The sequence below is a fragment of the Anas acuta genome, chromosome 3, assembly GCF_963932015.1.
Source record: "Anas acuta chromosome 3, bAnaAcu1.1, whole genome shotgun sequence".
NCBI classification, from domain to species: Eukaryota; Metazoa; Chordata; class Aves; order Anseriformes; family Anatidae; genus Anas; species Anas acuta.
The window spans coordinates 11,677,042-11,698,664 of NC_088981.1; the positions used below are offsets into that span (position 1 = coordinate 11,677,042).

The following is a 21,623-nucleotide window of genomic DNA, read 5'->3' on the forward strand; positions in this document are numbered from 1 at the left end:
TTTCGTGTGGGCCACCTGATATGTGTTAGACCCAATTCCTCTGCACTGGAGTAATTTTTCTCTAAAGCTGTTACCCCCAGATATCACCACAGTAGCGGAAGATAGATGAAGTAAGAAAAGACCAGACTGTGAATTATATCATTTCCTTATAATTCATTACAATATATTTTATTTGTAGTGAAATGTAGTATATTGCTTTGGATGGATATCTCCCCCCTTACTTTATGCCTTTCCTTCTCTTTTCTTTTAGCAATTTACAGATACACGAGAACATTTTAACTGTTCTTCATTACTTGAATTGTAAAACTGCTTGACTGTTTTATACTCACCTGCAGTTGTGAGAAGTTTGCAATATTTCTCTGTAAATATAAACTGAGTTTGCAGAAGATCTTCCATGGAGGAAATTGTGCTATGCAATTAATGTCTATGTTTTCCTGCAGTATTTTAAGGAGAAAGGGTGGTGCTGTGTTTGTTGTTTATCCAGAATTCTCTCCATCCACAGCATGGAAGGGTCCATTGTGCGCCTGCCAGAGATAGTCTCCTTGAAGAAGAAATACAAAGCCTACCTCTACTTGGACGAAGCTCACAGCATCGGTGCAGTGGGAGCAACAGGACGAGGAGTTGTGGAGTACTTCGGTATGAGTCCTGATGATGTTGACGTATTAATGGGAACGTTCACAAAGAGCTTTGGTGCAGCTGGAGGATACATAGCTGGCAAAAAGGTAAAGGAAAACACATATTTAACATCAAGGGGAAGAAAAGTACCTTCTTATTGTGTGATATATTTTATTATCTTTTCACATAGACTGCTTTACAGAAGCATAACTCTAAAGATAGTACCACTTTTGTCTGGATCCCAAATGCACATCAAACAGTCAGACTTTCTTATTTTTGTCTCATGTTCGTATTATGTAATTTGCTTGGGCAGGGTATTTCCGTGCCACCCTGATGATTGTTGTTTGTCTTGGAAATGTTTAGACACTTTGTGGTTGGCTAAATATACTTCACTACATTAATTTGCATGCAGACTGCTTGTTACTTTATTTCATATTTGTAAACAGCGTGTGGAGCAATATTGAGAGATTAAAGCCACAGTTTCATCCACTGATAATAAAATTCCTGAACAGTTGTGGATTGTCATAGTTGCATTTTTTTTAGGAGGATGGTGAAAGAGGGTTTACTGAGGGCCTTTTGCAATAGTAAAATCTGTGTCCTCAGTTGCTCTGTGTACATTAACAAAACAACAAAACAATCTTCTTGTCAACAACAGATGTCAATGAAAAGTAGAGCTGAGCTTGTTTTAAGTAGGAGTGTAGTAGAAAAGAAAGCATAATCAGTGCCATTGTGAAATGTCATCATTTTTGTTGCTTAGCAGAGATATGAAGTGGTTGTTGATTGTTTACTCTCTTCATACTCCATGAATGTATTTCTTAAGCAGATTGCTAAATGAGTAGGAAGCCTTCTTAGACAGTCCATATGGATGCTGTCAGGATAGTAATAATAAGGGTAGCACTTGAGTAGAACAAAAGGGATATAAGAAAATATACGGTGTATGTTTTTCACCATCTTTAGGGGGTTTTTCCTCTTAACAAAGACTATCATAAAGTGTAAAGAATCAACTTTCTTTTGTTTGCTTCCTGAATTCGTATCTAAAAATTAAACTTCTATGAAGGACAATATGGCTAACAGCTAGAAATGAGAGGAAGCCTAGACCTGTGAAAAAAAGGTCTCATTATCTAACCCTAGGAAGTTTTTTTAAATGAAAGAGGTCGCTCTTCTTACGCCTGTGTTTATCACTAAGCTTTGCCTCAGGCTTCTGGGCCTTGGTGGCAACTGCTCACCTGCATTCATTTCTGCCACCAAAATCTCACTGTGGCATTTTTTGCTGTGTCAGTAAGAGCACAGATGCCTTCTCAGCTATCTGGTTAAACCTTTAGGATTACAACTGCAATGCAGCAATGCAGCAATGCGTAATGCATATGAAGTTAAATAAATCTTTTTCCCTAGCACTGGAGTTACAGCATAGACTAAAGGATATTTTTTTTATTTTTATTTTTTGCAATAATTTGTATAGCCACCTTTGTTTATTTGGTGATTTTATTATTATTATTATTATTATTATTATTATTATTATTATTATTATTATTATTATTATTATTATTACTATTACTATTACTATTACTATTATTAATCAAAGACCATTTTCATGCAGGCATCACTCCTGTCTCACTACAATGCATTTCACTTTTAGTGTGATGGTAGTTACTCTGCAATCTGCACTGTGAAATACGAGTTGTCATAGCAATGATAGTCCTAATCAAGCTCTGAATTCCTTCCCTATCCCTGCGTTCAGAAGAGTTGCTGGTGCTTTAGATATGCCTACAGTACAGCAATGCTTTTGCTGAGACCACAGATTGTGCTCTTGCTTATACAAGGAAATGTTAAAGCACCTATACTGATTATAACGTGACAGAACCTGCCACACTGATGGAAAGTTTCAGTTCTAAGAAATGTGTATGCTAATAGCCAAAGATAGATCCTAGTAAGGTTGTTTTTCCTGAGTGTTAGGTCTTGGGGAAAAAAAACTCTGCTGTTGTCACGTAGGTTTTGTTTCATTCCCATTCGGAGATGGACTGAACAGTATTTTAAATGCAGCTGTTTTTTGGTCTTTAAATGATTTTGGCTCCTTTATAATAAGTTTCAGCACATAAACAGCATTCTGTTCCAGAGCTTTGTTTCAGCTATAATTGCCCCACTTAAATTGTAAAGTACTTGCACCTGATATTTCTTCAGGCTGCGTATTAACAGTAGCAGCCAAGAAAGTAAACCAATAACTGGTGAAACGTCTTTTTTTCGCATGTTCTCACTCTGCAGTAGTTAAAAGGGAGATCTGCTATTTGGGCACCTCAAAGCTCATTCATACTTTGTTTTGCTTGTGTAAGGACCTTGTGGACTTTTTACGAACACATTCTCACAGTGCTGTGTACGCCACATCTATGTGTCCGCCTGTGGCAGAGCAAATCATCAGGGCAATGAAATGTCTCATGGGACTAGATGGAACAACACAAGGTAAGCCACCCTCTTTAACTTGCATGTATTTCAGTTACAACTAGAGCATCCGCTGTGTTCGGGTGTGCACAAAAGCTCACCCAGCAGAAAACTGGTACAGTAATGTAATCCCAAGGGAATCATTCTATTGTACAATGAATACCCAGATCATCACATTTCCAAGTGCTATCAACTGTACTTCTTTTTCCACACTCATTCACAAGCAGCAGAGATGGAAATATTCCTGGATTCTGACACCAAGCTACTACCCATATTCACCAGTCCCCTCTGCTTTGCAGCAGCAAATTGGAAAAGTACATAAATTGCCCTTTAGATTGTGTGACGTTGAAGGAGTTGTTTAGAAGGACTTATTTTCATGAATGGGCAAGGTTCTGCCTGTTCAGCTTCTTTCTAAGTGTGAACCTTCAAAACTGCAAGCATCTCAAGCATGGCACAGAATTTTAACATGGGTATTGTACATTAAATGCTGGTATGAGAAGATGATTACGATAGTTCTCACTTTATTCAGGCATTAGGTTATAGTGTCCTGAAACTAGTTTTGAAGACTGTTTTGTCCCTCACCCAAAAAAAATGGGTTAAATCCTACCTCAGAGAAAAGCTCTTGTTTTTGTTGTTTTGTTTTTGTGGTTTTGTTTTGTTTTGTTTTGAATTTATATAGTTTTTGTCAGGCATGCCTGTGGGTCACTTCATTGCGTAACATGTAGATGAAGATACAGATTTTGTTCTGAATTGTAGTCTCTTTTATACTGGTCCAGCAGTGCTGTGTTGTTTTCTCTTACTTTGTGTAGGACTAACAGAGTCATTCTGTGTTAGACCTCCTGATGTGTTATGCTGGGAGTAAGGTGGTAATGGAAAGGAAAAAGGATGCATAAGAGAGTGTAAGACCACATGACACTGCTCTTCACAGTTCTCTTGCAGTGGCCTAGAGCGTTTAGAGAGTTTTAAGCAAAGATGGACACGAGACTATTGAGATGTTTATCACAGCCCTACACTGAGGCCAGAATTTCCAACGCTTCAGTGTAGAAAAGGAGGGATAGAGAATCCAGTCGCGGTGCCAAATTCTGCTGAGTCCAGTAACAAAGTGCAGCCAAACTCCAGTGCAATATGTAGACGAGGAAATGATGCTTTTGTCATTTTGACAGAGAAGTCAAGTTGGAAACTGTTGTTACGCTCTGCGAGTTGAAGGGTCAGGGTTATGTATGCTGATGTCTACATCCTGTTCGTTCTAAGAGACCACGTTTGACATGTTTCTTCTACCTTGGGGACTGTGTGTGCAGTGCAGCCTGTCCTGCTGTGCTACTCCCTGCACTCGCTGTAGGAAATGCTTGCCGTCAGAGGGCAGCCTTACACTGAGCCTTCCCAACAGCTACAGACTTGAGGCTCTCATAGTTGCTGCGTGTAAAGTATTAAACATGCAGAGCGTTTCCAAACCTTCAAAGCCTCTTACAAACGACCTTCAGCTAGCGTGATTCTGCATGCAGTTCAGTGCAGGCTAACAGAAGAACTTGGTTCAATACAGCCTTTTCAGCCGTGCGTGTCTGACTGTCTCAGGGCTAAAGAGGTCGCAGTGTTTTCTCTTTTAGAAGCAGTGTTCTTTAATAACATAATGTTTTTATTTGTCTGCAAAGTCTCCTGCAAATGCTTTACGAAATAAATTAGTGTTCTATCAGTTCTTTAAAATCCGTCTGGTAACATGAAATGCAAATGAGTAGAAGAACAAATTAATAAATCATATATCACAACTTAAGAGTATTACACAAAGGCTAGCAAACTGACTATGATGTCTAAAAATGCTTCTTGTCCTTCTGAGCCAGACTCATTATTTTAGACCATTGGTTTTTCTTTCATGTGGGCCTTCCTTCATTAGGCAGTCTTGCTGACTACAAAAAAAAAAAAAAAAAGAGCAACACCAAAACACAGGAAAAAATGTTGTGCTGGACCACACTACAATGCTGCTTTGGCATACAGAAAGACGAAGACGGAGAGAGGAAGAGAAGAGAGAAAGCGCTGTCTCTTCTTAGATAGCTTTGTTTCCAAGGACAACGGTGGTCTTGACTGAGTTCTTCTGGTCTGCTGTCATGGAAAATGGTGAATTCTATGTGTGAGTCGTCCTCTTGAGAGCATGAGCCATGTAGCAGAGTCCTGGTAGTGAAGTTTCAAGTGAACCACAGGGTGATGGTGGACCCTCTGTGTAAATGAGATCACGGGGTTTTTCTCCAGAAGCCTGTAGGATTGGTAAAGGGAGTTTAATTTGCAATTTATTTCAAATGGCATTCTCTCCCCAAGGACAACTTGGGGAATCCTTTAGATGGACATCTACCCTGATGGCCTGTCCTCCACAGGTCATTCCTGTAGGGGAGGGAGCCTTGTGGAAAATACTGACAAAGGTTTTAGAAAAGAATTAAAAAAAAAAAATTGCTAGAAAGTTCTATGTTAACTAGAGGGTGCTTCTTGAGAAGAGTTTGAAATAAAGGGATGAAAAATACATGTACGTTAACCTAGCTGGTTCTTGTATGTGAACTTCATGACTGACTCTTTTGCGGGTAAATAGAAAAGCAAGGGAAAGAAGATTGATTTGGTCATTTAAGTTACTGTTCTAAAAAGTCTTTATTCTGTGTTTTCAATCATTTCACTCAGTCTTCTCTTATTTTCCCAGATATAATGCTTTTACATTCTCTTCAATTTTCTGACAGTTATTCTCCACAGATCTGTTAAGCAGCTGATTTATGAAAGAGTAGGGTAGTTGAAATTATATAGTGGATAATGCCAGAGGCCAGAAATGCAGGGATAATGTTTGTGTTTTATCCCGGTGTGTATCCAAATGATTGATCTCCCATGTTTTCTTCCTTTATTTTCCATTATTAAGAATATGGTTGTTTGGAAAGTCAATCATGGTATACATTTCCTTGACAGGATTAGTATATTGGATGCATGACTACAGAATATGAATAGATACATATGTACACAGGGGATACAGCTTAATTACAAAGATGGCGAGGTTTAACACTAAAAAAATAACCCTTAAACCTGAACTGTTTAGCTGGAAATTATCCACAATGACTGTGTTTCAGGCTGTACTTTTTTCACAGGAAAAAAAAAAAATTCATTCCTCAGAACAAGTCTATATATACATATGGGCGTTTGATGATGATTTAAAAAATAATTAAATGATGATTTAATTAAAAAATCACTTCTTTCCCTGAAGAGCTTTGGTTTCTCCAGGCTTTGGGATGAAGATTTGGATTAAGATAGCCAAGATTAGCATTTTCACCTTGTTTTTGAAATATCATCTGAGCCCTGTGATGCTATGAGTCCCTAAATATATATATATATATATATATATACATATATATGTGTGTGTGTATATATATATATGTATATATATATATATATATATACTTGAAATGAGCAGTGACAAACTTCAAGACCCACCGAGTGAAGGAGTATCTTCCAGCTCACTGCCAGAGGGCCTGAACCACAAATCCCCCATCTGGGACCTGGGGAGGAGACTGGGGCCCTGAGCACCTGCATCCATCCTGCACTGTCAAGCTTTTAGGGAGGTGAGCCAGAAAGATTAAAGAGAAGAGACTCTGGCAAGCAATGGAGACACCACAAGGAATAGATAACAAGTGGTTAGGAATGATGAAGATGGACCAAAATGAGATGCTGAGAAGATGAGCTAGAGAGGCTGTGAGCAAAAAGGGCCTGGTGTGGAGAAGGAGGGGAAGAGGGTCTGCAAATGAGTCTGCAAGTGACTACAGCATGCACACCACTCTGCAAACTAGTTGAGCTAGATACTCCTCTGTTCTCTCTGGTCAACAAACTGCTGTGGAAGTGTGCTAGCAAAATGTGTGCTTAACTTCCTTTGCTGGAAGAGACTCCAGTTTATCTGGGGAAGGTCTCATTTTAAAAGCTGTGTACTGACACTACTAAAAAGGTAAAGAGAAGACCTGGTATTTCCCAAAGCAACCATCTATAAATGTGGTATATGCCTCATGCCAGTATTCATGATGACAATGAAACATTAATGTCATGGTAATGTGATCTGTATCTCCTACAATGTAGTCATCTTAAATTCAGTCAAAGAGATTGGGAGGATGCTGCAGAGACCATAGCCAGTTATTAACATTTCAGTATTTTCCTGTTTTCTGCTGTGCCTTGAGAAAATGAAGTGCAAGAAATGTTGAATCAGGAGAAAGCAGTAGTTCCCTTAAAATTGATAGGCACAGTTGTTCCTGCCTGGCAGGTAGATTGGGGTCAGTATGACTAAGTCCTTTGCTTCCTGAGTGACTTTTAGCAGAAGAGTCAGAGAACAACAGCAAAAATTTGAAATATATTTCCATTTTCATGTAAAATCATATTTTTAGTAGAGTACAAATCCTGGCATTTTTCAATGTCATGCTTTACAGGACTCTGATAATCAGCAACTGGTAGAACAAGACATTTATTCTTGGTAGTGTAATGTCATAGATATTATCATAGCTGCTACAATAGAGTTGTTCAAAAGTGTATGAACTTCTGGCAGCTGTGTTTCCTTTAGTAATGTCATAAGGCAGCAAGTCTATAAAAAAAAATATATCCCTTTTAAAGCTTTGTGGCCTTTTCATCTCAAATGTGTCTCTCCTCATTTATTAGGAGATATGGGAAACAGAAGTTCCCATGGCAGTTACTCTTTATAATTCATAATATAGATACTCTCTATATGTTCTCCTTGTGGCTTCTCGTTACACCACTGGAGATACCTCAGGAAGCTCAGCAGCTGCTTTAGTGGTTTTATCCCCACAATGAGACTGTGGTTGACTCAGAAAGCTTGGACCCTGTGCAAATGTTCATGTGCACTTACTTGCGTGCAACACAGCCTCTCCAGCTGTGACCTGGGACCCTTTTTTTTCCCCCACTTCTGCCTGAGAATACCAAAAGCATATTTTTACACTTAAATTTGATAGGTAAAAAATAGAACCACTAAGCAGACAGAGTTAAGACTGGTAGGAAATGTAAAGCAAATTTCTTGATGGGTAATAATAAATTATAGTGACTAAAAAACAAATTATAGCATTTCTGATTTTTTTTTTTCTATTTAATGCATAGCAAAAAACAATTCACCAACAGCAATAGGCAGTTTCATATGTTTTTTATGGGACACTGCAAAATTTAATGCCATATCCTCAGGTATCTACTGTCTTGTTATGTTAAAAGCTAATTCCTGAGGTTGTTTAGACAGAAAGTGTTTAATATGTTAAAGTGCTTTGCCATTTGTGCTGATTGGTTTATCTTCTTGTAGCTACTAGTTTTCATTTTTGTTTGTAGCAGATCTTGAGTTCTTGCATTTGAGCACATTCAGACTGCAAGAAGCTTCAGAATGCTGTTTTCTGTTTTGGCTTGGCATTAAAAGAATCTGCTTTTAAAAGGTTCCTTTTTGAAACATTTCCGTCTGCCTTAGATTTTTGTGTAACTGGAGGACCAGCTTCTTAAAATGCTCAGTTTTCAACATTTTCCACTGCTATCGGTGCTCAGCAATCTTTTGAAAACATTACCTTTGCATCTCAGGGTCCTCTGTAAACTCAAACGCCTCAGTTGAACATCACTGTAATCGGGCACAAGCCAGCACTGCTGCCGAGAAGAGCAGTCTTGGTCTTTCTCCCCCTGCCAAGCCCCTTATTAGTGCCCCTTTTCCTTACGCTAGCATTAGTGCTTGTGCAGCCGTGCGATGAACTGAATCAGGGAACTGATCTAGCTGAAAAAATAACTGAAGCCCCCACAAATGGTGAGCCTACAGCCAAACCGGTTCCCTGAGCCAGTTGACCATATGGCTGGATGAATCCTAGTGCCAGGACTTGAGCAGCTGGAGTCAAGGGGAACGATCCCTTTCTCAGCAAATTAAATTTGTGCCAGACTCAACTGATCATGAAACTAGAGCTGGAAGCTTTAATGCGGCAAGCTACCTAGCGACAGACCCCTTGAACCTGCTCAAAACACCCTGCAGAATCAGTCCCTCTAAAGTACAGCTTTTTACTGTTCCCTCTCAAATTTTCCTCCTGCTGCTTCATTCTGAGATGATTGCTTCTCTGGGGTCTTCATCAAGCAGAATGTTTGAACCATGGCTTAATTTTAAGTAAGTTAATATTCCCAATAAGTATGTGCCTACACTTAGAGCATTTAAGCAGCTTTATTCCCTGTTGGCTCAGCACTGGCTCCGTGGCTAAGGCTCCCAGTTGCTATGACAGTGAAGATGGTAATGATGATAATATGTTGTCGTGATTGTTACTTGTCTGAGCCGAACATCACAGATGTTCTCCCAGCAGTGGATGATGAAACAGAGATAAATTCTGCTGTCTCTACTTGAAATGAGTGAGACATGCTATTCTGGAGGAGTCACCTGCCATGTGATCCACCTCCTAGAGGAAGCCAAATGTATCTGTGGAGGGTCAGTTGATCTGCACAAGAAGGGGCTTTGGAGTAATAGTGTCTGCAGTGGGATTTGCAAGAGCTCTGAGGATTGACTGAATCCTGCCTCATTTGAAGTCACTTTTTCCATAGTCAAAGTTAAACCAGTGCCGAGTCCTTTAGCAGATCCTGTCCATGGATAAGTCTCCCTGTGTTCATAAATAAGCTTTAACGGCAGGCAGAGCAAGGATATGACCAGACTGCAAGCTTTTCTGCATGGCCTGCCGTGCAATGTATCTGATAACTAGCAGCCTATCCCCCAGTAAAGAAAGCCACGCCGTCCCCAGGGGCAGCAACTCACCACTCCACGACAGTTTCCTTTTAAGAGTGTCTTTGCTGCTGAGCATGAGGATCCCTCCTCCATTCCTGATGCTGCTTGCCACTGCCTGAGGACTCCAGCACCATTATCAGCCCGAGGAGCACGAAGGAGAGAAGTGCCTTCTCTAATGGCATTCCTGTCGCTGGCATTTCAGAAGCACCTAATGTGATACAGATGGAGTGCGTTGTGCACTGGCTGGCTTTCAGTGGAGGGACTGATGTGCTTTGTGATTAATCACCTGTGCTGGGAGTAACTAAGGCTCAGCCAAGGCTGGCTGCTCTGTCCCTGCTTTTGTGCAGGACACCAAGTGCTGACACTGTACATCTGAATACAGATAAGGTGCTGGGTAGGCACGGTTGGCTCAATTCAGAAATAAGGCAAAAATGACAGTGCATGTGCAATTTCTCCCTTTTCTGCTTCAGTTGTAATTGCCACTTTTTCTTCCTGTAGTCTGCTCTGGAAAGTGTTTTGCAGCAGTTCACAGTTAAAATTGGACTGACTAAATAAGTCCTTAAGGGCTTATTTAGCAGTTGAATTAAGTTGAAATTACTAGGTTTATAGTTGGCATTAGACTGGAGAAGAAAATGTCTTCACTTCTCCCCATTTCATAGCAAAGTTATTTTTTTATAAAGATTTTTTATCTGAGAACATATTTCCTTTAGGCACCCCGGTTTTATAGCATTCTATTTGTGATTTAATGCACATGGAGGTACATGTGTGTTACTCTTATAATGGAAATGGGGGGGGCATGGAGGGGAGGGAGAAAAAAATCTGTCCATCTGCAACAGTTTAGTGGGGAAGAGCTATTGTTTTCCAAATTTTTTTTTTAAGCCTATGAAAGTTTGCTTTTTACTATCTAGTTTTTAGTCAAGGAGGGCAGGGAGTAGAGTTCTGCATCCAAGGAACACAGATTGAAGAGACGCTCTGACACCGGTATGTAGAAGGTTGATTGTGTAACTAATTATCTAGAAAGGCCCAATGAAACAACAGCTGGAGACGATTAAAGCAGGTGGATTTGTATCTTGAAGAGTCCACCATGTGCCAAGGGAAAGCGTGGTGTGGGATTATCTTTCCTGGAATGAGTTCAGGAAAAACAGCTCTCCTTCAATTAAAATACACCTGAGATCTTGATATGAAAGGCTACAGGTTGCTTATTCCTGTTTTCAATATACTGAGTCAGAATTTCCAAAGTTAGAAGCCTACAGGAAGAGTTCAAAGGTAGAGTGTTTGTGCAAGAACTGAGCGCAGCCAGCTTCTCCGCTTATTAAAATCTTGCAGGAGCGAAAAGCAGACGTCTCTGGAAGAGGAAAACAAACTTTTGTTTCAGAGAGCTGATAGTTTTACTACCTGTTTTGCTGCCAGGATAAGGTCCTCAGCTGGCATAAATAGCAAAGCTCTGTTGAAGAGCGTGGAGCTGCGCCAGGTAACACCCGCCTGCGATCAGGCCCTCGGGCTTGTAGTCAGGATGCCTTCCTGCTGTCAGACTGCAGAGCAGCTCCTCACTGACAGCAGGTCTGTAGCCATCGCCCGGCATGTGACCAAGCATCCACCGAGCCTACTCCTCCAAGTGGCTCCCTTAAAACATCTGCTGCTTCAAAGAAATTATGAGCAAGCCATCTATCTTTTATCATTTCTTTTTCTATTGCCATCTCTTTGTGTTTTTTTTTTTTTCTTTTTCCCTTAAACTAAACCATATTAATTGTGAGCTGTAAAGCCTTCTAAAAGCTTGCAGAAATTAATGAGCTAGAACTGGCAATACACAATAATGCGTGTCAAATAAAAATGTAATCAGCGTTTTTTCCCAGAATTGCCAACACCTTAGAACTTTGCAATAAAACAAATATTTTTAAAGCAGTGGAACAAATGTAATTTCTGAATTTGCCAGCACAGTTGCACTGTCCAGGTAAATACTCCTGTATTTCAGTACAATCCCCATAAACTGGCTATGTAGCACTGTGTGTTCCAAGTAGCATGAAGTTAACTTGTGAAGTTAAGAGTCCTTTATCCTGCAGTTTTCCCTCTTCGTGTCCCTCTTTAATTCAGCTAGAATTAAATTTAGCTGATGAATCTTTAATTCTACATCTTCTTGATGTAGAGCTCTTAATAAAGTTGTGCTTAACCTCAGCTGTGGAATCTGAAGGATTAGTGGGCTTCATTTTAGTTAGCTAAGGGTCAGTTTTCCCTGCTCAGGCTTTCTGTTTTCTTTGAACATATACTCTGTTGTGGTTCACTTGTTTTAGGGAATATATCTACCTGGCTATCCTGCATGCTGTGCTATATGCTATTTGCATAGACCGTGGAGTCTGAAAATCCTCAAGAATTTTGCAAACTAAAAAGTTTTGAACAAATATATTTACTATCTAAGGCTCTTATCCTGTAATTAGTGCTGCACAGGCAAATTCTTGCCCTAAAATAGATGCAGTTATATCATTTTAGCTCTGACACTGCAGATTTTTGCTCATAAAAGGAGGAGGTTAGCAAGAAGACTACAAGACTCAAGATCACAGCCTCAAGAATCAAAGAAAATAGCTTTTAAATACAGTGCCTGTGATTAAACATACCACAGTGAAATTTGGACTAAGATCTGATTCTAAGCTGAATTCCATCACTCTTATGCTGATTTAATCTGCAGTGTGGGGGAAAAATTGGGCCAATGAGACCAAAATAAACATTTTGCTCAGATCTGCCTTCTTATCTGACGTTGGAGGGTCCCATAAAGGAAAGAAAAAAGCGTTGAAATACAGTTACAAACTTTAAGGCTTTTATTGCTCTTATCGGGACAGCCTAGAAGATGGCTGTGTATATGGTGTGTGTATGTGGTCTTTGACCACAAAGCTTAACATGAGAAAGGAAAGTGTTGACACTTGGTAAAGAAGTAGGTTCCTCCCAGCCACCCACCCACAAGTACAGTGTGTGTAGCAATCGTCTCCTAATGTGCTTTTTCTCCCTCCAGATATATGTGAATGCTCTGATCTTTTATTTGGCTCTTTAATGCATCTCTGCAAGTGACATTACTATTTTGGGATGTTTCTGAAACATTGAAGTGGCTCTTTTGCATCAAAGTTGGCTTCCTTCGAATGGATTCCAAGGGGGTTTTCAAAAGGGAATCCGACCCATCGCAAAATTGGCTAAGGTTATGGATTTAGCAGGGTAGGACTGGAAAAGGAGGGAGGTATTCAACATTTGGGGGGTTTGCCTGAAATTACTCTTTCAGCTCTAAGGCTTCTTTTGCTTTGGAATCTGAGTTCCTGGTACCTAAAATAAGGAGAGACAAAATGATCAACTGTAGGCCGTGAGCATATGGTTTGATAAATACCGAAGGGCCTGGAATCTTGCATGGCTGACACTTTGTTTCCAGCTTTGTGGTAAACAGCTGAATAGAAAGGAGAAGGCGGCAAGTATTAAACTGCATCCGCCAAGAACATCTGCATTTATGAAAACTTTCCCTAATTGAAAATCTAGTAGTTTCAAATGCTGGAGGCTGGGAGTTTGGAAACTAGCTTAGGGGCTGCTAAGATAGCAAGAAGCAGTGGTGATTTCCAGCCCCCAGTTGAGGTCACTCCTGCACCCACCTCCCTGTCATTTGGGTGTTCAGGAGTTGCTGGTAAAGTCTTTATGAAAACTCTCTCTCCTCAAGCACGTTATTCTGCAGTTCTTCTCTAACCCTTTTCCTTAGCCATTTCCTTAGCCTCCCCTACCCCCATCTCTCCTCCTCCTCCTTAATATTTCCTCCTGGTTCTTTGAGATCTACTACACCAAAAATATTTTTGGAAATACCACAGGCTATTGTTTTTATTAGTGACTGGAAAGCTTTGTAGTAGGATGCTTTTGTGTTTCATTTGTTTTCCTTGCTCTGGCACAGCTGTTTTTGTTTTAGCAGCATTAGAGAGATGGTTAAACTATTTGTGGCCTTTTCTAACCCAGCAGATCTCTTCCACTGAATGTTTTAAGCTGAATGACTGAAACTGTAACTAACAGGTTGTCTGTGTGGGCAGTTTGTGCATAAAGTTACAAATGCACCGGTTTTATGAGATCTTTTAATTTGTTCAGCAAAACACTGATCACTGTGAAGCAAGTCCCAGTTTCCCTATAAATTTCCCAGCCAGAACATCGACAGAACCTTGACTCGGGAAGATACAGAACAGATGAAGCAGTAGATCTTGTTCAAACCTACATGCACTCAGAAATGATTAGTGGAGAAGAGATTTACGTAGGTGTGGTGATCCCCACCCATGCCAAGAGAGAATAGGAAGAAAAGCCTCAGCAGTAGCTGTGGCAGAATGTGGTCAGAGGACGAATCTGCCGAAGATGGTACGTTGCGGATGTCACTGCCTAACTGGCTGTTGTGGTTACAAAGAGGAAGATGGGACATCAGCAAACAGGCACCCAGTCAGAGAATGATGACAGCAGAAAGTAGTGAATGAAGAATGAAGTGAACAAAAGGCAAAGGAAAAAGGAAATGGAGTTGGAAAACAAAGTACATCTGCACAAAGGCAACTTAAAAGCAAAGGAAAAAAAAAAAAAGGAAATAAGTTGTACTGGGGACTTCAGTGCTCATGTCTGGTGACATGATCAAAGTGATAGGGAAAGGATGGGCTGATGAAAAGGAGAAAGGAAAGACAATGATGTAGCAGAGATGTTGTCCCACTAAATCCCACTCCTACCATGCATTCACACCATCTCTGCTGGGCAGGTGCAAGCACCTGCACAGTGATAATGCTTAGGGAATCAATCTGCTTGACAGTAATGTGGTTCCTTCTGGCTGGGTCAGGCAGGTGAGGGACCTGGCTTGATTCATTGTGTGGCAGTGTGAACCCAGGACTGGTGCTGGGGGCACTGGGAAGCAGCAATGTGTGGGTACCAAGTAGGTAGCACCATCCAGGTAGGCAAGAGGTACAGCATTAGATGTGCAGCACGTATATCAGCCAGCTGGTGAAATATCATGCAGGTGGAGTGAGGAAAGGGCATCCTCTAGCCCCTGTCTGCAGTAATGATGAGTGTGGCTTCTTCCCTTTTGTATGCAGTGCATAGGGAGGTAACTGCCCTTGTCAGAAATCATCTTAGTGACACTACAAAAGAAACGGCTGAGCTGACTTGTTAAGTGTGTTTTCCTTTGCTGGTTTTGGTCTTTTTTTTTTTTTTCCCTTCACTAAAAATAATAGTTTTCAACCCTGCTTTTGGTTTTGCTGGGAGATGCATCCCTGAATTAGTGACTGAGTGAGGCCAGGGACAATGCATGGAACAAAATTTGTGTCTGAAAGATGTGAATGACTTAAGTTTGTTGTCAGATTGTAATACTGAGAAAGTAATAGTAAAATAAGAGGACACAGGGACTGAACAGCTGATTCTTAGACTCCGTATCCTTTCAAGAACTAGCAAGAAAATTCTTAAAGCAAATGTTAAGGTATTCTGTAACTTAAGCTTGTGTCTGGGTAGGTTCTCTTGTTCCCTTCTTTTTCATTCCCATTTTTCCTGTCTACAATTGCACTAGCTGCTTAAAGGAGGAAGGTAAGGCTTAGTGCTCTGTTTAAAAATACATACACAAATAAACAGCGGTAAAAACGTATCTTAGAAACTAGAGATCTGTCATATGTTTTTCTAATGAATTTGTGCAAATAAGGACCACAATACAACATTTATTTTTGAATTTAACTCTTTTCTACGCTTTACTACTCTTTTCCTAGTTTTTTTCTTCTCCCCAGTTGAGGGTCTGCTTGATATAGCAATACGTACAGTCATAACTGCATAGAATTCCACAACTTACCTACTCTGTAAATGCTTGCATGTAGCCAAAAGCAGTCCTATGGATGTAAGTGGATGAGTTATTTGATGTAAGTGACAAAATGTATAGGAGAGATGTTCAGCACAGACCTCTAGGATCTGGAGAAAGGAGTAGGAAGCATCACATGGGATTGCCACACTTTCCACCTCAGCATTCCTCATTTACTTTGAAAAAGAAAATGAGAAAAAATTGTCCTTGAGTTTACTATAGGAAGTCATTCAGAATGAAAAATTAGGAGAACTAAGCAAGGGTTTACACGTTTAGATGCACGTTATAATAACTGGAATTATGCTGAATATTGACAGCACACTATAGAATATCAGACTTGGTGTAATAAGAGTTTATTGAATGCCTTGCCTTTGCCTGAAAAACTAAGGAAAAAGGAAGTATCAGTTTGAGCTGATCTAAAATGCAGTGTTTTCTACTTTAAGTTTTATTATGGAAAAAAAAAAAAAAAAAAACAGAAACAATTATGTGCACAGAACTGGCTAAGGTATAAGAGGAGCCCTGCAGAATGTTGTTAATGAGAAAATATACAGATATAGTGACATATGTATCAAGGTCTCTGTAGACATAAGATGTTTTCCCTTGTAGTGAATTGTGTTGGGAAAGTACATACTCTATCTATATGTCCTGTATCCCTAGAGACACGTAACTGCTTCTCTACGGGTGTGTCATTCAGCAGGCTTTATTCAGTGCAATACAATAAAGGGAATTGTTCACAAATCACATCTCCAGAAGACATGAAACAAGACGTTTCTGGCAGTGGAAAGGCACCTCACAAGTATGGAAGTGTCAGCCGTCTGTCCTACAATGCCATAATAATCAATATAATTGCACTTTGCTCATTCTATGTTCTTGTTCTTCTTCTGAATCAAATGGTAATATATATATTTCAGCTGAGCTTTTTGAACTGTTATGGCCCTCTTTCCAGGCTGTTACTAGATTCCAGTTATGATGTTTGCACTGACTGTTCTCCTGACTGACACATTTCAGGGCTCCAAAGAGTGCGCCAGCTAGGGAAAAACACAAGATACTTCAGAAGACGACTGCACGAAATGGGCTTCATCATTTATGGCAATGATGATTCTCCTGTTGTCCCCTTACTCCTTTATATGCCTGGTAAGATAGGGTAAGTACTGAAAACACCTTCTCAGCAAAAACAACACCATTCAAATTCAAAGTTTATTTCATATGAACTGGGAAAAATGTAGTTATGTTTGGTAGATGCTTCACAAAACAAACATACTTTGTTAGATGATTTCATCTTTAGTTACGTTCTATTTCAAATTTACCCCTAGACATAATTTTGAATTGTTCCAGTATGTATCACCTTAAAAACTTTCTATAAACCTCTTTATCTTGCTCTGGATTAACACTTCTGATTACATTTTGAACTTGGATTTTTTTGAATTATTAATTCTTAAAAGAGACATATTGCCTTTGAGATATGAATTGTTTTTGATGGATGCTCTTTATCTCCATCTGATACTGATACTTGAACACTTTGCACAGAGTTGTTTTACCATTCAGTACCATCAAGCAGCACTTACGGACTGACTGAGAAATGTGTAATGCAACAGCCAAACTGTAGAGAGCCTTTGCAGGTAACTTAGGGTGGTTATGTGCTTTAGGTGTAGTAAACACTACGCAAAACGTTCCTAATCAGGCAGAGTAATTGTGGGAGCAAGGAAACCATCACATAGATTGGGTCATGTTATGTGCTGGAACACAGCTCTCACATCTTCCAGAGGCACAGTTTCTTCAGTGCTTAGGGACTGCTAGTGCCCAGAGGTTTTGATTTGCACTCCAAGCCTTTACCATAACTGAATTGGTTCTCTACTACAGTACACTTTTTGCCATCGTACTGCTAGTATTTGACACCCACATGGCTTCGCGAGCTGTTAAACAGCAAAAAATCTCAATCCTACTGGTAAAATTCTGTCTCCTATTGAATTAAATGGGAATATTACCATCCACTTCAATTGAAGACAGGATTCTGCCCATTGTTGTATTATACTTGAATGTTTTTTCTTTGCGGTCAGTTTATTAGCGATAATTTACTCTTGTTTTTTTCTTCTTCCCTCCTTAGGGCCTTTGCAAGACGCATGTTAGAAAAAAATATTGGGGTGGTTGTGGTTGGGTTTCCAGCTACTCCTATCACAGAATCCAGGGCTCGGTTTTGTGTGTCAGCTGCACATACACGGGAGATGTTAGACACGGTAAGCACAGCAGATGTCCTGCTAAAATTAACTTCAGATGCAAAGGGGGTTGGGAGAAGCTGTGTGTCTGTTACTTTGAATCTCAATAATTCATTTTTATTTCTGTTTTTCTGGTCTTGTCACTTGATCTTTAAAGGCATTTTAGCCTTATATATTTTATTTTTAAAAACAGATTATGGGACAGTTAACTTGTTATGTTCTTCTATTTCTAATAGTGACCAAGCCTGCCACAACTAATAAAGACCTACATGAAAAGCACAGCAAGACAAAAGCTAACTGCTAGGTCAAAACTATCAGAGTAGGAAACCTGAAACGATATGGAAATAATTGCAAATCGTTTTTTCCATACCATTTTTCACTCTACATTTCCACGTGTTTCTTGAATTGCAGAAGTACCTGAGACAGCCTTGGGGGTACAGGTAGCAACTGAAAACAGTATTTGGAATGGTTTGAACCTAATGAGGTTTAATTGGTGCTGTCTGGCCTCTCTCAGCTCTGTATCTTTCTCTGACACCAGAAATGCTATTAAGATTATGTAGAGACTTCAAAATTAACCCCTCATTCCAACACAGTCAGAAATGTGTTTAAAATAAACTCCTTGAAATTTTCCATCTCCCCTTCTTGCCAAAGATGTTTTTGGCCTGACTTGATATACGTTCTTTCATTCTCAGAGCAAGCCGACTTAGAGGCAGGCAACGCAGAGGGTTAACAGTAGATTTCAAGCATTCTTTTTCTTCTCTTTGCACAAGTACCATGCTCAAAGAAAAAAAAAAAAAAAAACAAAAAAAGGCAACAAAAAACTCACACACCTGTGAATACAGAAGGCATTTGAGTAGGAGATGGCACTTCTTGCGGACAAGCATCTGTGCCTGCAGAGAGCCCCTGGCTCCCATTTGCATCCTGAGATTCATATGGAGGTTGATGAGGGAGCCCTGCCTGGCTGACCAGCTCCCATGCCAGTGTAGACCCCTCTCAGACAACACCGAAAAATCTGCTTTGCACGTGTGCAGTGCAAAATTCCTGCTGCTCTTAAAGGTGCAGTAGTTATTAGCAGGGCATAATACCAGAAAGATAAAATTGTGTAGAGCAGGGCATAGCTATGTCCATGTGTTGGTCATTGTCATCTTTTACTGTTTGACAGTGTGGATTTTGGCTTATGTAACTGGTAACAGGCAATGAGGTTGATCTGAAGGTTAATCTCTTGAGGTTGCTGCTTTGCTTTGCTTCATCACCCTCCACCCTCAACTGTCAAGTCCATTACTTTTGTAAGCTATCACTGCATGTATTCTTCTGCTACCTGCACATCCCTGCTTCCTGGTACAAGTGAAGGTCTGAAACACTCCCCAGCTATCATTCTTAAATGTGCTGTGCTTTTACCTTTGCTATACTAACTCTGGCATTCTTTAAATGTTCTTATTCTATGGGAGAATGGAAATGCCCTGAGTTTAATTACATACAGACGGAAAGGTTTTTTTAGGGCAATCACTTTGTGAACATTCCTAAATCCAGTGTAACAACAGGTAACAGGCACAATGAAAACTTCCCTTTGGCAAATTTTTTTTTGACTCTTGGCTTGGAACTAAGAAAAGGAAAGATCCATTTAAAGGGCAAGCTCCCAATAATAACTTCCTTAATGACTTTGAAACTATCTCTCTGCATTAACCATTACTAAAATACTCCTTTCCGCTCACAATCAAAATTGTTATTTTCCTTTTCGATGCCAAAAGGTTGGCAGCTCTTGAGCATGGTTCAGATGCTACAAGATACTGAGTTGTTTCTCTGTGGTCTAAAGTTCCCTGGCTACTTTTTGAATCTAGTGAGAGCTGAGGACACTGCTCAGCAAGTTGTATTACAACCCTAATGCATTATTAATTATGCCTGTGATATTAACGCAAGAAAACAATGGAATGCACTAGAAATACCTTAAATTGTTCAGCGTATTTATGACGACTGTGATCAGCACTGTGTGCTGAGTCCCATCCAATAAAACATAGTGACAACTGCAGTCTTCAGGATCAATATAGAAGTGTAGAAGTATTACCTTTCTCGCAAGTAACGATAATTTTTTGTCTGGATTATTATCTCACCGTGCTTCTAGAATGTTGTTTTTTTTTTTTAATCTGTGTTCAATTCATGTACTGACTGATAAACCATAACCTTCTGAAGGAGTAAATTCTGTTCTCATGGATGTTATTGTGCATCTATGACTGCATGAACATTCTCTATGGGAGAGTAAAAGCAAAATTTGCCCTTTCACCTTTCTTTAACTGATGCTTTTAGGAAGTTGTTTTTCTTCTGTAACATAAAAGTCAGTAGAACTTCATATCTTTTCCAGGAGAATTGACACAATGTGATGGTCTTACAGGTTTTGAATGCTCTGGATGAATTGGGTGATTTTCTACAACTGAAATATTCCCGGTATTCCAAGTCATCCCATCCCGAACTGTATGAAGAAACTAGGTTTGAACTTGAAGATTGAGTTTTCCACCCATGAAGAGAACATTATGATGCTATGAAAAGGGGGGAAAACCCCGAAACTAAAAAATACAAATGCATTTCTTCCCCTCTAAGGACAATTTTTGTTTCTCAGTTAATTGAAAAGAGGGGAAGCTTTGTTGTTGCATTTTATTGTATCAAATTTCTGTATTCAAGAGACTGAACTATTGATACAGATTTGCCTCCCCAGGAGATCTGTCCTTCTTACGGTATTTTTGATGCAGAATGAATGCATCCATTGATCAAGTTGCTAGTGTACAGCTTTTGTTATGGCCCCTTTTTATGAAGAGGCTTCAGATAGTCGTAATTGTGACTGAAATAATAAAGTTTAAAAACTGAATGGATTCCAGTGTAGTATGATGATGTAACTGAACTTCTTCAGTGAAATTGGATTCTGTCTGTTGAAGAGCATAAATCAAGCCATCGCTGTGGATTGCTACCGAGGAAAGAGCAGAAAGTGACCTCTTAACTAATCTGTCCTATCATGCCTTTCTCCAGAAAACATTAGAAGAAGGCAAACGCTGAGAACAAGAAAAGTAGTTTCATCAGTTGTTTCTGACAGCAGATTATGGGAAAGGGAAACGTCTCCTTCCTTCCACAGACCCTTTCTCTGCCACTTGAATACACTATAAGCTTCATAATGTACAAAACTGGGGGCTTAGAAATAAACAAGAATGCTTTTCTTCTAATGCATTTGAACTACAGCCTTCCACATCTCATCACAATGAAAGTTCTTCAGCAGGCTTACTCCCTTTTCATGTAGCAGTAGTAAATTAATTTAATAACTGTTTAACTTTCCCGTAAAAACCTTGATCAAAACAGTCAGATACTTGCAGTTCACAAACTGCAGATGACATTTATGGGCCCATTCCTAAGTTTCTTGAACTACTTACGGGCTTAATAAATTCACTAACAAGTACATAATGCTGAAGCTGATAGTTACACAGAACGTGAAGTTCAGGATGCCGTATGCAGTTCTGCCACCTGTTAAACTGAGAACTCCACCATTTCTAAATGTGCTAAGGTCATCCACTTAATAACATTTCGTGAAATATTCTTGTCTGGTTTATGAATGTCAGGGGTTGTTTTACGTGTCTGGTTGCCGACTTTTTGAATGGTTTGTTTTTCAAATAATTGATTATGTCATCTGAGGGGAAGATGTCCTTGTTCTCTTTTCCACTGCTCGAGTGACAAATGCTCAAAAACACTTGAAGGAAATGTTACAGCCTGCAGTTTCCCTGCAATGCCTGCAGCAGCATAACCATCAGCCTTATGTGGGCTGAGTTGTTTG

At 39.7% G+C, this 21,623-nt stretch overlaps 1 protein-coding gene across 8 annotated transcripts in view; it reads left to right on the top strand.

Moving 5' to 3' along the window:
• The window catches only part of SPTLC3 (serine palmitoyltransferase long chain base subunit 3), an 89,450-nt gene extending 68,774 nt beyond the window's left edge, over positions 1–20,676 (top strand). For 7 of the 8 annotated variants that reach the window (XM_068675696.1, XM_068675694.1, XM_068675701.1 and 4 more), the window contains 5 exons: positions 503–722; positions 2,943–3,069; positions 16,611–16,746; positions 17,707–17,836; positions 20,202–20,676. In XM_068675696.1, coding sequence (XP_068531797.1) covers positions 503–722; positions 2,943–3,069; positions 16,611–16,746; positions 17,707–17,836; positions 20,202–20,315 — 727 coding nt within the window. In that variant the 3' untranslated portion in view covers positions 20,316–20,676. Of the gene's footprint in view, positions 1–484; positions 723–2,942; positions 3,070–16,610; positions 16,747–17,706; positions 17,837–20,201 lie in introns of all 8 variants that reach the window. The other variant, XM_068675700.1, reaches the window with a different exon arrangement.
• Positions 20,677–21,623: the final 947 nt, after the last annotated feature.